The following is a 14,152-nucleotide window of genomic DNA, read 5'->3' on the forward strand; positions in this document are numbered from 1 at the left end:
AGGGTGGCGATATTGAGAGAGCAACTGAATGGATATTTACGCAGCCAGCAGGTACAACTGAAATGGACATTAGCTCAAGTGGTAATGCTTCTTCGTCTGAGCAGGCATTACCTGATGGAGAAGGAAGTAAGTCTTCCATAACACTTTCATCTCTTTACTTTTCAGGAGATAATAACTCAAGTATTTGTCATGTGCAAATAATTTAGTTTTACAGTATACTTGCTAAAGTTCATATAAGAGGTCCTTACAGTGTTATGCTAGAATTAGCTATTTTTTAACTGTTATTATTCACTAAAATTCCTTACAATTATTGCAATGTTAGAAGCAGCCATGTGTACAATTTTTTGTTATAATAGCTATGTCTGCATTGGATATGCTACAATTTTATATTCAGTAGCTGTATTTGTGCTAGAGGCATTTATTCTTTTAGTTTTTCAAAACAGGTTATATTTGTAACAACACTAGCTATGCATGGGTAGAGATTGAAGGTGGGACACATAATAGGTGCACTTGTCACTTGCCGGGGATGATAATGGTATTGAGTGCAATGTCCCCCCTTTTTCAAATGGGATTGAATAATAAATGATAATAAACAACTAAAATATTAAAAAATTAAAATGAAATATATTATAATCAAAATTTAATTAAGTTTAATGAACGGTCAAAAGACATGAAATAAAGAGTGATGACCATTGAAGGATTAAAAGTATAAAACGAAGAAACAATGGAGCATATGAATCAAGGAAGGATTAATAGAAAGGAATGGGAAGAAAATAAGGAAGTGACCATTTTGAAGGGCAGAAATTATGAAAGGTTGTACTCTTTCAAAGGGAGGTAGTTGTGAAAGGTTGTGACTCTTGCAAAGGGCAGATATGATGAAGAGGTGTGACCTCTTCCTCACATTGGAAGATATAAAGGGAAGAAGGTTTCATTTGAGGAGGGCATGCAAGAGAGATCAATTCGGAAAACAATTTATTATTCTCTAAAGGTAGCAATGGAGGGTGGTGACTCAAGTCTTATGAAAGGTGGCGACCCTTTCACCAATGAAGTACAAAGGAGAAATCATTCCAAGCATTCAAGGATCATTTATCAATCATCACTCGTAAATCCATCAAAAGTAATCATCAAATATCAAATCAAGCAATCAATCAAGCATACAAATATCCATCATTCCAACATCAACTATTCAAGTATCAACCATTCTAGCATCAAATCATTCAAATATCAATCACTAAGACATCAATCATTCAAGCGTCAATTTATTCAAGCATCATTTAAGCATCAACTCATCAATCCTTCAATAAATGACAATTAAGAGAAATTAAAAAAACAGCAATACTCTAGAAATCTCCTCAAGCTACCAGTCTTGGATTTAAGGAAGCGTCTTGCAAATAGGAAGGATGCTGCCCTTCCATGCCCACGAGAGATGAGAGGATGGCCCCCCTCTCATGCTCTTATCAAGTATGTCACCTAGAGATGGAATGGACGACCAGCCTTCCATGCTTGTGGGCCAGGAGTTGGAATGGATGACCAGCCCAAAGAAACACACATACACTTATATTGAGAATGGGTGAATCAGTATAAGAACATTTTTTTCAATTTATAACTTTAGCAATCATAAACAATAATCAAAACATCCACACAAGTAAGATCTAGCAAATTAGAACACAAGATGCACACATGATTTTACGTGGAAACACTTGCAGGAGAAAACCACGGCAAAATATTGCTTTTATGAGGAACTTCTTACAACTTTGTAGGCACGAACTCATGGGAGACACCAATCCCATCCATTGAGCACAAATTCAGCAAGAGACTCCGATCTCTGAGTAAGAGGCTCCAACCTCCTGAACTTGCCAAGTAGAAGGCACCAACCTTCGAGAAACAAAACATTATTATATTTGGATCTGCCCTAGATCCCTTTTAAGGCCTTCAATATCTGCCCACAATTTGCCTTAAACTTTTTCTCCACCTGGATCTGCAATATGATCTTCAAAATAAGCTTACAAATCGCACAATGTTTGCCCCAATTATCTTTAATTTCTTAACTCAAAAATCTGATTTCCAGCTCTTGTAATCTGCTCTTAAAGATCTGATTTTCTGCTCTTCATTAGAAAGATATTAAATGAATGGATGATTTAAATGTCCTCCCAAAAAAACTTATTTACATCCTTGACATGCCTCTTCAAATGAGCGGTTATACCCCTTCAACAAGGTCGGCCAGGAAATTCTTTTTTCTAGGTTGGCCAAGCATACAAAAAATTATTTTTATTTATTAATTTTTCTGCCCAAAGCTGGGCACTTCGCTTTAGGTGGTTGGCCCAATAGGAGGGGGGCATTAAGTAATTTTAATGCCAATTTTCCAGCGGTCATATTTTTTCAAGATGGTCGGCCTTCTTTGTCATATATATTTTTACTTAAATTACTTTCTTCTCTTAAGAAGTCAGCCTAAACAGGGTTATCCACAGTTACCTTTGTCATCAATGACAACTTTGACATCAATGGCAATTTAATCCAACACAGCGTTTTGTGCTCTTGGGCTTTATCAAGGAGGGTGGCCCCCCTCCAAGGTGGATTGAAAGTTGTAGGGATGGCCCCCCTTACACGCTCTTGGCAATATTGAGGATGACCCACCTTAATACTGCTATTGCAAGTATTTATAAGAAATTCACAATATGATTTGCTATGAGGAATATGCTATGATGTATTGATCCTAATATTAATGATGCCATGATTTATTGATCTTCGAGAACAGTGCAAGGAGAAAATCAAGGTAAGTTCTATCTTGTGAAGTATTCATAGAATTGGCAAAAAGTGAGGAATGTCCCAAGAAGGGACATTACATTGAGCACAACTGCACAGATATCCTGGTCACAAGCCAGTACATGAAATATTAAACTAAGACAGTTAAACAAAACTTGGAGAATAAAAAAATACAAATAAAAAAGGACGAATAGAACAGAATCAAAGGTTTTTAATGCCCATGAGGCTAAAGACAGCCTATGGGACTGCGACTTTAAAAGAACCGAGGTTTTTTTCCTATAAAACAATTGACCCAGTCATTTTTTCCTTCTGCAATGCTGATCTGCTATTTATCTTGATGATGAATTCTCCTGTTTTCTCAACCTTTTCTTTAAACTAATCCTCCAATGATCCTCATAGCTAGCTTAGATGTCACATATACTTCAGATGCCAAAATAAAGTGCCTCTTCGTCACAACTTCCCATGATTTGCGAAAGGTACATAACCTGTCCTCCCATTCTTCTTTTGGTTGCTTCCATCTGACTTTCACAACGAAGTCTCATGTGAGTTAGTATTCAGTTTGGCCAAGAGCAATCCGACAAACAAGTGAAGGCAATTTAATATTTCTCCTGTAACAATTTGGTGTATATTATATTGCAAGTCATCTCATCTCAACTCATCCAATTTTAATGTTAAAATCGGATATATTAGTGACAGAAATATGTAAAGTTATGTTAAAATTTGGTATATTTGTACAGTAGAGATGTCTACTGAACCTTAGGTAGGGCAGCAATGTTTCCAAGCAACACTTATATGGAGCACAATACTTGCTATATGTAGGCATTTTATATTTATCCAAGGTTGCAATTAAATTGCTGCTCGAAGTGAGGATGACTGATCTATACTTTGTGCATATATTCTGGTTGAGATTATCTGCAAGGCTATTTTAATGAAATTAGAACTCTAATATTTAATGGCAATTATAATTCGGTAGGTGTATTCTTAGGGATCGGAAGGGTAGACTTGCGAATTTCTTTTGTTAAGAAATGATTAAGGATGCTAGGTGAGCATTTGCCTTGCTATTTTTGGCTACCCAAGTATACCTCACTTGAACACAATTTGAAGACATGGCATATGAGAATTGAAGGATACTCTCTCATTTCTTGTAAATTGTCCTGATAATATATATTATATGTAATTTCTACTTGTGTTGAATATATTATAACTTTTATGTCTTTCATCTGTTGTACACTAAAAGATCATGTTGTCTTTTATGCTGAAACAGAATACAGGCTTATGGGATTTGTGAGCCACATTGGCACTTCTACTCAATGTGGACACTATGTAGCTCACATATTCAAAGAGGGAAGGTGGATCATTTTCAATGACTGTAAAGTTGCTGTTTCCACTGACCCTCCAAAGGATATGGGATATCTCTACTTCTTCGAGCGAACCAATTGAACACGTGGAACATCTGAGGTTGAGAATGATTTTACAGCTAACAATTCATGTTAGTTTGGTGAATTTTGAGGGATTATCTGTACTAAGGACTTGAGAGCAGTCACAGATTAGCCTATACATGGTGGATAAAAAATTGTTTGGATTCCTTTGTGACAACCATATGTCTGATATTGGAGGCCACTTTTGTGACACTGTATGGGCAATCCGAGTCTTGAAAGCCTTGAAAATTTTCAGATAATGATAATTAGGAGAAAAATTGACAGTATACCACATTTCCTTATTAATTTTCACAATTTTTTTGCAAATGAGGAAATAAACTTGCAGCCAAATTATCAGATGAAAAATTAGATATGCTTAATAGATGTCCTTTTCGTTAATAGTAGATATTAATATCATTGTAATAACTCAGTTTTATGTCAGGTGTGACAACTATTTTTACGGAAGTATTAAATTCCAGAAATGAGAACTGAAAGTTAGTGAATTAATGTCAACAATAATATGATTAAAACATGACAAATACTCAGAATGCTGAAGAAATCACATTTGGGCAATATGATTAATATGATGAATTCTCTTCTGAATAGTTTAAAAAAACCCTCTTTCTGTGAACACCTTACTAGAAAGTAAAATTTGTTGTTTGGTGGTGGCTTTCAACAGATAAGGCAAATTAAAATCAACATTTCAATGAAACAGAATTCAAGTTGATGGAACCACCTATTTGATTGCTAATTGAGACATTCACACAATATATAAACTAAATAATGTTTTGATCCAAAGTTTGAATTGTAGTGTAGTTTGGTAATTAGTTGATTAAATATGCATTGTAGTTTTAGTTTTTGAATTTGTGAAGGATTCTGCCTATTTTTAAATTTTTTTTTTTATGATTGGTAAATGGCACAGCTTTTTGTAAACCTGCTCTAGTTTCTAGGGAACGTGAAGTTTGTATAACTCATTGTTTTTCTGATCTCAGTTATATTGTACGGTACATGTAGGAAGACATATTACAGCCATGCATAAAATTTTGTTACGAGGAAATAATGTTTGTTAGAGTAATAGTACAATGTCGATGCAAAGATCAATGTGCTGACAATAGGTACACCAAAGACATGTAGTTTGTTGCCGCACAAAAACTATGAAATGGAACCCTTGCATGCCTTGTCAACTTCACGAGTTAAAAGTAAAACCAGAACATTGTTCCTCCCTCCTGTAAGAAAGGTGCAATACCATGCTCTTTTGGACCGAGTAAGGCTGCATATTGAGATGAATATACTTTATATAGACATTTTTGAAGAGCTATAAAAATCAGCCATGGAACAATTTCTTCTTTTTTTTTTTTTGAAATTGAACTAGCAAAATAAATAGAGAAACTTGTTTTAATCAGCAACATGAATATGAATATGATCTTATTCAATTTATAGCACAATGCAAGATATGAAATCAAAATAGAAGCATAATTTACCTATATCCGGTGAAGAATAAGAGCTTGGATGGTCATGCATAGCAATTTGGATAGGATGCGACTAATCTGGCTCCAAAACGGTTGCCTAACCTTCGTGTCATACACAGCCAAAAAATTAAAGACACAGCTAGTTTTGCCAAGCATGGCCGAGATCTGTACTTTTCAACTTACCCTCATGTTATGTGGAAATTGTGGCATTTTTGGAGCCAGATTAGCTACAACCATTTGAATATTTGTGTTTCCATTTACCTAATTTGAGATGTCACAAACCCAACTGAGTGGACAATTGCCTTGTCCACCCCAACCAAGTGAAACTAGCTAGCTATCTTGGAGAATTGTCCTATAGTGATGGGGTCAAGGTCATGGGCTCATGTGAGGAGTGAAGTGTGGGTTTTTCAAGGGATTGATTTAGAAGAGGGCTGATCTCATAATATGTTAGGGGAGCAATCTCATTCGGATAGGGTCAAACACATCATCAAACAATTGGGAATAGGAATATACTACATCTCATATTGCATTGAGGGTCCATTCTAACTCCCATTTGCTCATATAGGCGGAAGATAGATTTTCCCATGCAATGAACCTTTCTAGATTTGTGAATTCCAACCTCAATCACCTTGAGGCCATCAATGACATGTTTGGTCATAGACTAAAGAGTAGCATTAACATATACCACCTCACGGCCTTGGTGATATTGTCAATTAACCCCTTCACAATATGGGTAGTAGTTGACATAGCTCACCTTTGTGCTATAGGTGATTGTTTGCTAACAAAACTAGGGTGTTGGCCCTATACAAGCTCAAGTCTAATAGGTCATTAACAAGAAGTCAGAAGACCATTGTTAAAAGTCCTATGAAACCAACACCAGCACAATAGCATAAAGCTATAAACTTGACTCAAGAGTGGGGAGAATCACTTGTAACTCGACACAGAAGAGTTTGGGAGGTGAGAATTACCTTTCCACCTACAACAAACAAAAGTCTAGGCAATACTATTGTTAGGGACATCATTGCAATTAAGATCAAGCAAAGAAATCCTCTTCGAGTTTCTGCCAGCATTAGGAGTAGACTATAGTTGTAGAACAAAATCTGGAGCAAACTGTTGCTACAAAACAACACTTGATGATAAAACTTGAACTTACTAATGAATTAAAATATTAATAACAGAGGTCAAGAAAATCTAGGCAGAGATATCAAGCACATTCACACACAAGGCAAACACATAACACAAGATATATGAGCAAAACCCACAATGGGGAAAAACCTCGGTGAGAAATGCTACTAGAGTCTATTGCTCTAATCTAGTCTCACAAGAAAAATATTTTGATTACAATGTTTATGGGCACCAACCCCTGAAGTTTATGGGCATCAACCCAAAGGAGCACCAACCCTTGATCTAAGCAACCACTCAAATGATTTACAATAATTTTAAATAACAATTACAATTTATTTATCTTGTTACAAATGAAGTTTTGTAACTCACAATTTGTTCTCTGCACTTGAGATTGACTGAACTCTTCTTTGTTCACAAGCTTTGTCCTTTGCTCTTTGGTCTCTGCTATCAATCCCTACTCTCTGCCTTGTGTTCTCTTATTATCTCTGCACATAGCTCTTTGATATTTGCTTTGTACACACCTATTTCTCTACCTCACTCTGTGTGTATTTCTTTCCACATGCTTCACACCTATATATTTCTTCTGAGTTCTTCACACTCTCTGTTTAGCCTTCTCTCCTTCGTGCTTTTTGTTTCCACTTTCTTTTTCTTTTCTACACTTCTCTGTTTAGAGCACACACTTACCTCCTTACCACATTCTACATCTTTTTTTTTAAAATCATCTTTCGATGGTCTCGTTCTAGTACACTAACCAACCTTCCCACCAAGGTCAAAAAAATTAAATACTCTTCTTGATGTGCACGAAGATTTGATCTTTTGCATCTTTCTTGCAAACAGATGACCACCATTATTAAATGCATCCTCTCCATCTTTAGATTATTCTTTGTGTTTACTATTTTTAGTAATCTTCACCTACTCATAGATTATAATATCTTATCGACTGAAAATTGTAGATCTTCTTGAGCCACTCAACCATACATCTACTTATCCTCCAACTGTAGACATTGAGTGCAACCACCTTCCTTAAATTTTTATTCTTCTACGATAAGATTTGATCAAACAAATAACCACCATTTTTGGTCTATACATGCAATTTGATTTGTCTTCTACATGCCACATCCTCAACATTTTCTTCGTCATTGGTTCAGCCTTGGTCAACTGCTTATGTGGACCATTGTTATGTCGACATTTAGGTTTCTTTCTATTGCAATATCGTAGAAGGCTTGGTATCCTTTAACCATTGACTTGCGAAACTGCAATGACTTCTTTTCCTTTTTATCTCACTATCACAAAATACTTGGTAGTCTTAGTTTGTTGGCTTGCAGGACTGCGATAGCATGACCACCTTATCACAATATTGCAAAGGAGTTGGACAGGACCTTTTCTTTTCTTGCGAAATTGCGATACCATCCGTTATCGCAAAATCACAAATAGATAGACCACGATGGTGACTTGGTCAATGCGGTGTGTTGACCTATGAAACTACGATAATGGTGCAGTGACATGGTAGTGGTGGGGTCCATACTTGCGATGTAGCAATAACACATTTCTTTTACCATGGTATCGTAGACGAGTTGGATGTGGACTATTTCCTTCTTGTGAATCTGTGGTAACATATTATTTTCTTCTCGCAGAACCACGAGGCATAACAGTGATGGTGCAATGGCTTGCAGGAGTGCGGTAAACATTATTTCTGATTTAAATCAGCCTCCATCGCATTTGCTTATGCCACTCTGCATGTTTATCCTTTTCATGTCAAGTGTATGTTGACATCAATGACAAATTAATGCCAACAATATCTCCCTTTGGCATTGATGTCAACCATTCATCTCTTCTCCACCTTTGACAACTGCAATGACTTCTTTTCCTTTTTATCTCACTATCACAAAATACTTGGTAGTCTTAGTTTGTTGGCTTGCAGGACTGCGATAGCATGACCACCTTATCACAATATTGCAAAGGAGTTGGACAGGACCTTTTCTTTTCTTGCGAAATTGCGATACCATCCGTTATCGCAAAATCACAAATAGATAGACCACGATGGTGACTTGGTCAATGCGGTGTGTTGACCTATGAAACTACGATAATGGTGCAGTGACATGGTAGTGGTGGGGTCCATACTTGCGATGTAGCAATAACACATTTCTTTTACCATGGTATCGTAGACGAGTTGGATGTGGACTATTTCCTTCTTGTGAATCTGTGGTAACATATTATTTTCTTCTCGCAGAACCACGAGGCATAACAGTGATGGTGCAATGGCTTGCAGGAGTGCGGTAAACATTATTTCTGATTTAAATCAGCCTCCATCGCATTTGCTTATGCCACTCTGCATGTTTATCCTTTTCATGTCAAGTGTATGTTGACATCAATGACAAATTAATGCCAACAATATCTCCCTTTGGCATTGATGTCAACCATTCATCTCTTCTCCACCTTTGACAACTATCTAGTCCTTAATGTAAGATTGGTAAAACTCATAGATAACACAGTGTTTTCCACACGTACCAAGTATTCATGTACCAGTACATTCATATATTCACAACATAAGTAATAATGATAAACAACTAGACCAGAAGAGTTATATCTTTATTGATTTATCCAAAATCTCCATACATAATCTCCCCCTGTCGAGGTTCCATCCAAACAATATATAGACCCAACGGTTGGCCAAGTTGCCAACCGTCACCAACTCCCAACTACCCGACGGGAACCTCTTGGCGACAAAACATAACCATAAACACAACATAACACACTCATGAATATTATTCTTACTAACACATGTTATTTACCCCTAACATTAGCCCCCCCCAAAACGTAGTCATCTTCCAGATGACTAGACAATAAGAGCTGAAATATAAAACATAACTAGGATCGAGAAGAGGGAGGAGGCGTCCCTAATTGTTGTCCGACGTGAAGTCTCATGTTCTTTTCTGCCAGCAGCTGTCGTTCCCGTGCTTTCTTTACCATGTGAGCAGCTTTCAATAACTTCTTATCTTTTTGTTCTATTTGTGAGGTGAGCTCTGCCACTTGGGCGGCTAGTACTTGCGCCTCCTTCTCCTGCATGCTGCAACGGGCCTTATAGGTGGTCATCTTCATTTCCAACTCCTTCCGCAGGTTCCTTTCTACTGCAGCTAACTGTGCATGCTTCTCTCCTTCCTTCTCCAGTTTTTTTATGTATAACTGCTGGGCTTCGTGCTCTACCTGGTGCTGCCGCATTTGTAAGTACGCCTCCCGGAAGGCCCCCTCCATGTTGCGGAAGGTGGTGCCCAAAGTGCCTATGCCTCCCACCAGGTGTCCGTGAGTCCAGTCCTGAATCATCTCTGGCGTATTATGGTTCGGCCACCCTTGCTACTCAAAGTGGTGTGCGAAATCGTCCGTACACCTCGTAGTCATGAAGTGACACATTTGCGTGGCGTCGGCTGAATTGTCGACCTCCATCTGTCCAGTCTGTTGTGCCATGCTACGTGCAATATCAGAGAGCCGCTGTAGCTCTCCCAAGAATTGTCGGAGTGAGCCTGCTGGGTCACTCGGATCAGGTGGGGCGATGTGGAGCCCTGCTAGTGATCCCTCTGGTCCACTGTTCTTTTGATCCTGTCTGTCACTCCCTGGGGTCTGGTGCTCTCGATCAACGGGTCTCCCACCGTCCAGGGCTGAGATGTCTCTGTTCGGTGTCAGGGGCGCCCTAATGGCCATGTTATGCGGTGCAAGGGAGGGGGGAAGGTGCAGAGCGAGTGCGAACTGCCCTAGCCATCCATCCAGCGAGGCATCTATATCTTTGTCCGTGAGAGTATCCAGTGCTGCCACTGCCTCCAGGTCATCCCCAGTCATCGGTATATTCCTTGCCAAAGCCGTACTAGTACATGTTGGGGTCGTACCAGTATATGATGGAATCGTACCAGTACATGTACCTATTGGTACCGTACTAGTACCCGCACATGCTGGTATTGTACCAGTTGGAACCGTACTAGTACTTGTCAATGTTGTACATGTTGGTACCGTACCAAATCTTGAGCCTGCCGTACCAATTCCCTGCGTCGCCGTCATGTCTTTTCCTGGTACGACCTCTCTTGCCACTGTCTGGTCTATCGTACTGGTACCCTCCGTGGTTTCTGCTGCAAGTACGACCAAGTTGATCTATGGTAGTGATACCCGCCGCTATGTTGGTGGTTCCCCTTCGTTGATTTTTCAAAACAACACCCCTACTGGTCATACGTTTCCCATGGGGCTAGCCACTGTAAGCGATTCCTATGGTACCAAGTGTGTCGAGGATAATTTTGGAGGTGTGAACTTTACCCTTGTACTTTTCCATTGTGCCCGTAACCCTCTGTGCTGCTCCTCTTCATCCTCTTCCTGCTGCTGTGACTCTATTTCCCCTTCCTCCTCTACAGCTGTGTGTCCGGCCATATGGGACCCCTCCTCACCACTTTCCTGCTTCTCAGTCTCTTCCACCTCCTCCTCCGAACCCTCTGCACTGCTGACATCTTCGACCTTGATGGATGCGTCCAGTTTTCTTCTCTTTTTGGTCGGTTGCGTAGTGTCACCTAGTGTGTCCAGGTGGATATAGTAGTACATGGTGGGTTTATTCGGTTCCACCCATCCGCGTGCTTCAAATGTTCCCCATATTTCTGGTGGTACTTGCAGGCGTACGATGTCTAGGAATAAGCTAATAGCATGATGGCACATGTAGAACGTCTTGTGTTCCAGTCTCAGAAAATCATGAATTCGTTCTGCTAGGAGTTGCCCCTAGTTGTACACCTTCCCACATTTAATCCCATTCATTAATCTTATCATCTAGATAGTTATGTCAGATGTACGGTTGGCTCCGGTAAGGCGACTTTTGACTAGGTCCATTAACATCCTCCATTCTCCTGGTGTGATAAATGCACGCTTCATTCCTCTGTCATCAGCCCAAACACTCTTCCACTATTCTTTCGTGAGATCGTCCCTGCATACCAAATCCATCAACCATTTCTTTTTTTCCTTGGTGAGTTTTTTGGTTGGTTTGGTCGCGGATGCCCCTTCGGGTATACCAAATACCCTCCTGAAATCCTCTAGTTTAAACGAAACTCACACTGTGCACCCTTGAAACTGAATGACGAAAGCTCGTTCCTGTGGGTTGTATCCAGACACCATGGTTCGCAGAACTGGCTCGAAATCCTTAATGTTGAATGTGGGCATTTGGATGGCGTGGTCGACCTGGACCCTCCTGAGAGAATCCTTTGTTACATGGTCCGGAGGGGTTTCTTCCCACCAGGTACGACATTCGCTGCCGGTCACACTCTCAAATGCTACATTCTCTGTCGTGATTCCCTCTGTATCCTTCTGTACCTTTGACCTGTTCCTGGGTTTCTTGTTGTTGGCTAGCTCTGTGGCAGTCATGGCTGCATTGCAACTGCCTTGTTCTGTTCTCCTTCCTTTGCCCCGTCCTTGGTCGTTATTATAACCGTCGGATAGTGTGCTTCGCCAATTTGTATGGCCCATTGCACTACCCACGACCTTCTCACCATACAGATTCTGTAGTGTGCTTTGCCTCTTGCTTCTTATACCTTCCTGTTGCATGCGTGTACATATTATTGTGTGTTGGTCTTTGTACCGTACCGTACGATACTTGTTTTCATGTTCGTACGACTTTCTCCTTCCCTGCGTCAGTCGTCGAACACTGTTGTACCCGCTTCTTAGATGATCATACGGTATGTGTTGAACTTCGTACGAAATATGGCACTGAGATTGGCTGTCATACGGAATACTTTGTCGACTTTGGTGCCCACCGTATGGGTCAAGTGTGACCACCGTACGCCACACACCTTCCCGCGTTATGCTATCTGTACACCGTACGGGTTACTCAATAGCTTGTTTTCCTTTGTCACGTTCATACACGTACGCCATACAGTTTAGGCTTCTGGCTCTCCTGCTTCCCATCTCGTGCAATCCGTACGCCATATGGATTTATAACTGTTTCTCCGCCCGTTTTTACGTCCGTACAGTTAGTTCGTACGGTGTACGAACTTCATTTCCTTCCTTTGCCCAGCCGTACGGTGTCCTACCTTCGTCTTCTCAATTTTGCTTGGCTGTCGGGTTCACTTCGGTGCCTTCCCTGCTCTGTGTATAATTGGGCCTTTTGGGGGTTTTTGTAATCACTTATCCTTGTCAGGGTTAGGGTTAGGTGCAAATGCTTTATTAACTTAATATAAAATAAATGCCTTTTTAGCAGTTTTAATTTTTCCATAGTTGATTTGCTTATTTTTGTTTGGCATTTCAATTTTCTAATACTTGCCAACTTTGATTTTCTTTTCTCCATGTATTTCCCTTCCTTACCCTTTAGCATCCCCTTCTTTAACAATCATTTCACTTCCTTTATTTGGCAAAGCTTTTTAAATATCAGTCCCAGTACCTTTAGTTTACCAAGGTATCCCTTGGTCAAGTTGTGCCTTCTAATTGGTCTTCCGGGGTCCATTGGCCAGTTTATTGTGTGTACCACTATCGCTAAATGATCTTTCTGCCCCCTTTGTTTTCTCTTTGTTGGCCGGATACTATGTTTCTTCTTCACTTTCTTCACCGTTCCTTTGTTTCATGTCCCGTCTTCCTTCCATTTCTTGTTTGGTTTCCGTTCGGTTTCCTCATCCCCACTGTTGTTCCTCTTCATTCCTGAGGGATCGTTCTGCGTCTTCATTCTTATCTCTAAATCGTGCAACCACATATAGACGTGTGGAATTCTCCTATAACATTCTTGTGCACAACATGTCCCTATGTACTCCAGGTCCCATATCTTGTCAACTAACGGAGCAGGTCCCACACCCTTGTATTGACTGTCAATGTAGCGATCGTCGTACTATTGGTACCATTTTACTTTCTCTCCGTCAACCTTCAGTGGCCCTGTGGGGTTAGGGATCACCCGGTACAATGAATTGGGTTCGGCTTCTGCCTCGCCTAACTGGGAGGCGATGACGAATCGATCTTTTGTTTTCAACACCATTTTTAAACAGGGACCTAGGGTTGCCCCATATACCTCTAAGTCGAGCTCCTTCTCCAGGGCCACTGGTTCCTCCTCTTTATTTGTGTTCTCCGCTCTCCTCCGGGCTTCCGCTTCTTCATCAATATCATATGCTACGTACCCTTCCCGAAGTCATTCGTATGGGGCCCGTTTCCTCCAATGTCCTGAAACCCGCACCCACACAGCTGGGTCCCCAAAATATGCATTCGTGAGGTGCTTGTGGATCTCGGGAACCGCCACACCTTCCACCCTTTTCGGTACAAGTCGTTCTTCTATGGCCGCCAAAGGCTTCGCCCAGTCTTCATCTCTTCGGTAGGGTTCTCCTTTTACCAGTGGGTCTTCTTCGACTTCCTTGCTCTGGCCAATGGTCCAGTGCCCTCTGG

The 14,152-nt window shown here is 40.3% G+C and overlaps 1 protein-coding gene across 2 annotated transcripts in view; it reads left to right on the forward strand.

Moving 5' to 3' along the window:
* LOC131048140 (ubiquitin carboxyl-terminal hydrolase 14) overlaps positions 1-4,508 on the forward strand; it is a 145,799-nt gene extending 141,291 nt beyond the window's left edge. For both annotated transcript variants that reach the window (XM_057982013.2, XM_057982012.2), the window contains 2 exons: positions 3-126; positions 4,028-4,508. In XM_057982013.2, the coding sequence (XP_057837996.2) occupies positions 3-126; positions 4,028-4,203 (300 nt within the window). In that variant the 3' untranslated portion in view covers positions 4,204-4,508. The remainder of the gene's footprint in view (positions 1-2; positions 127-4,027) is intronic.
* Positions 4,509-14,152: the final 9,644 nt, after the last annotated feature.

This window comes from Cryptomeria japonica, chromosome 1 (assembly GCF_030272615.1).
Source record: "Cryptomeria japonica chromosome 1, Sugi_1.0, whole genome shotgun sequence".
NCBI lineage: Eukaryota > Viridiplantae > Streptophyta > Pinopsida > Cupressales > Cupressaceae > Cryptomeria > Cryptomeria japonica.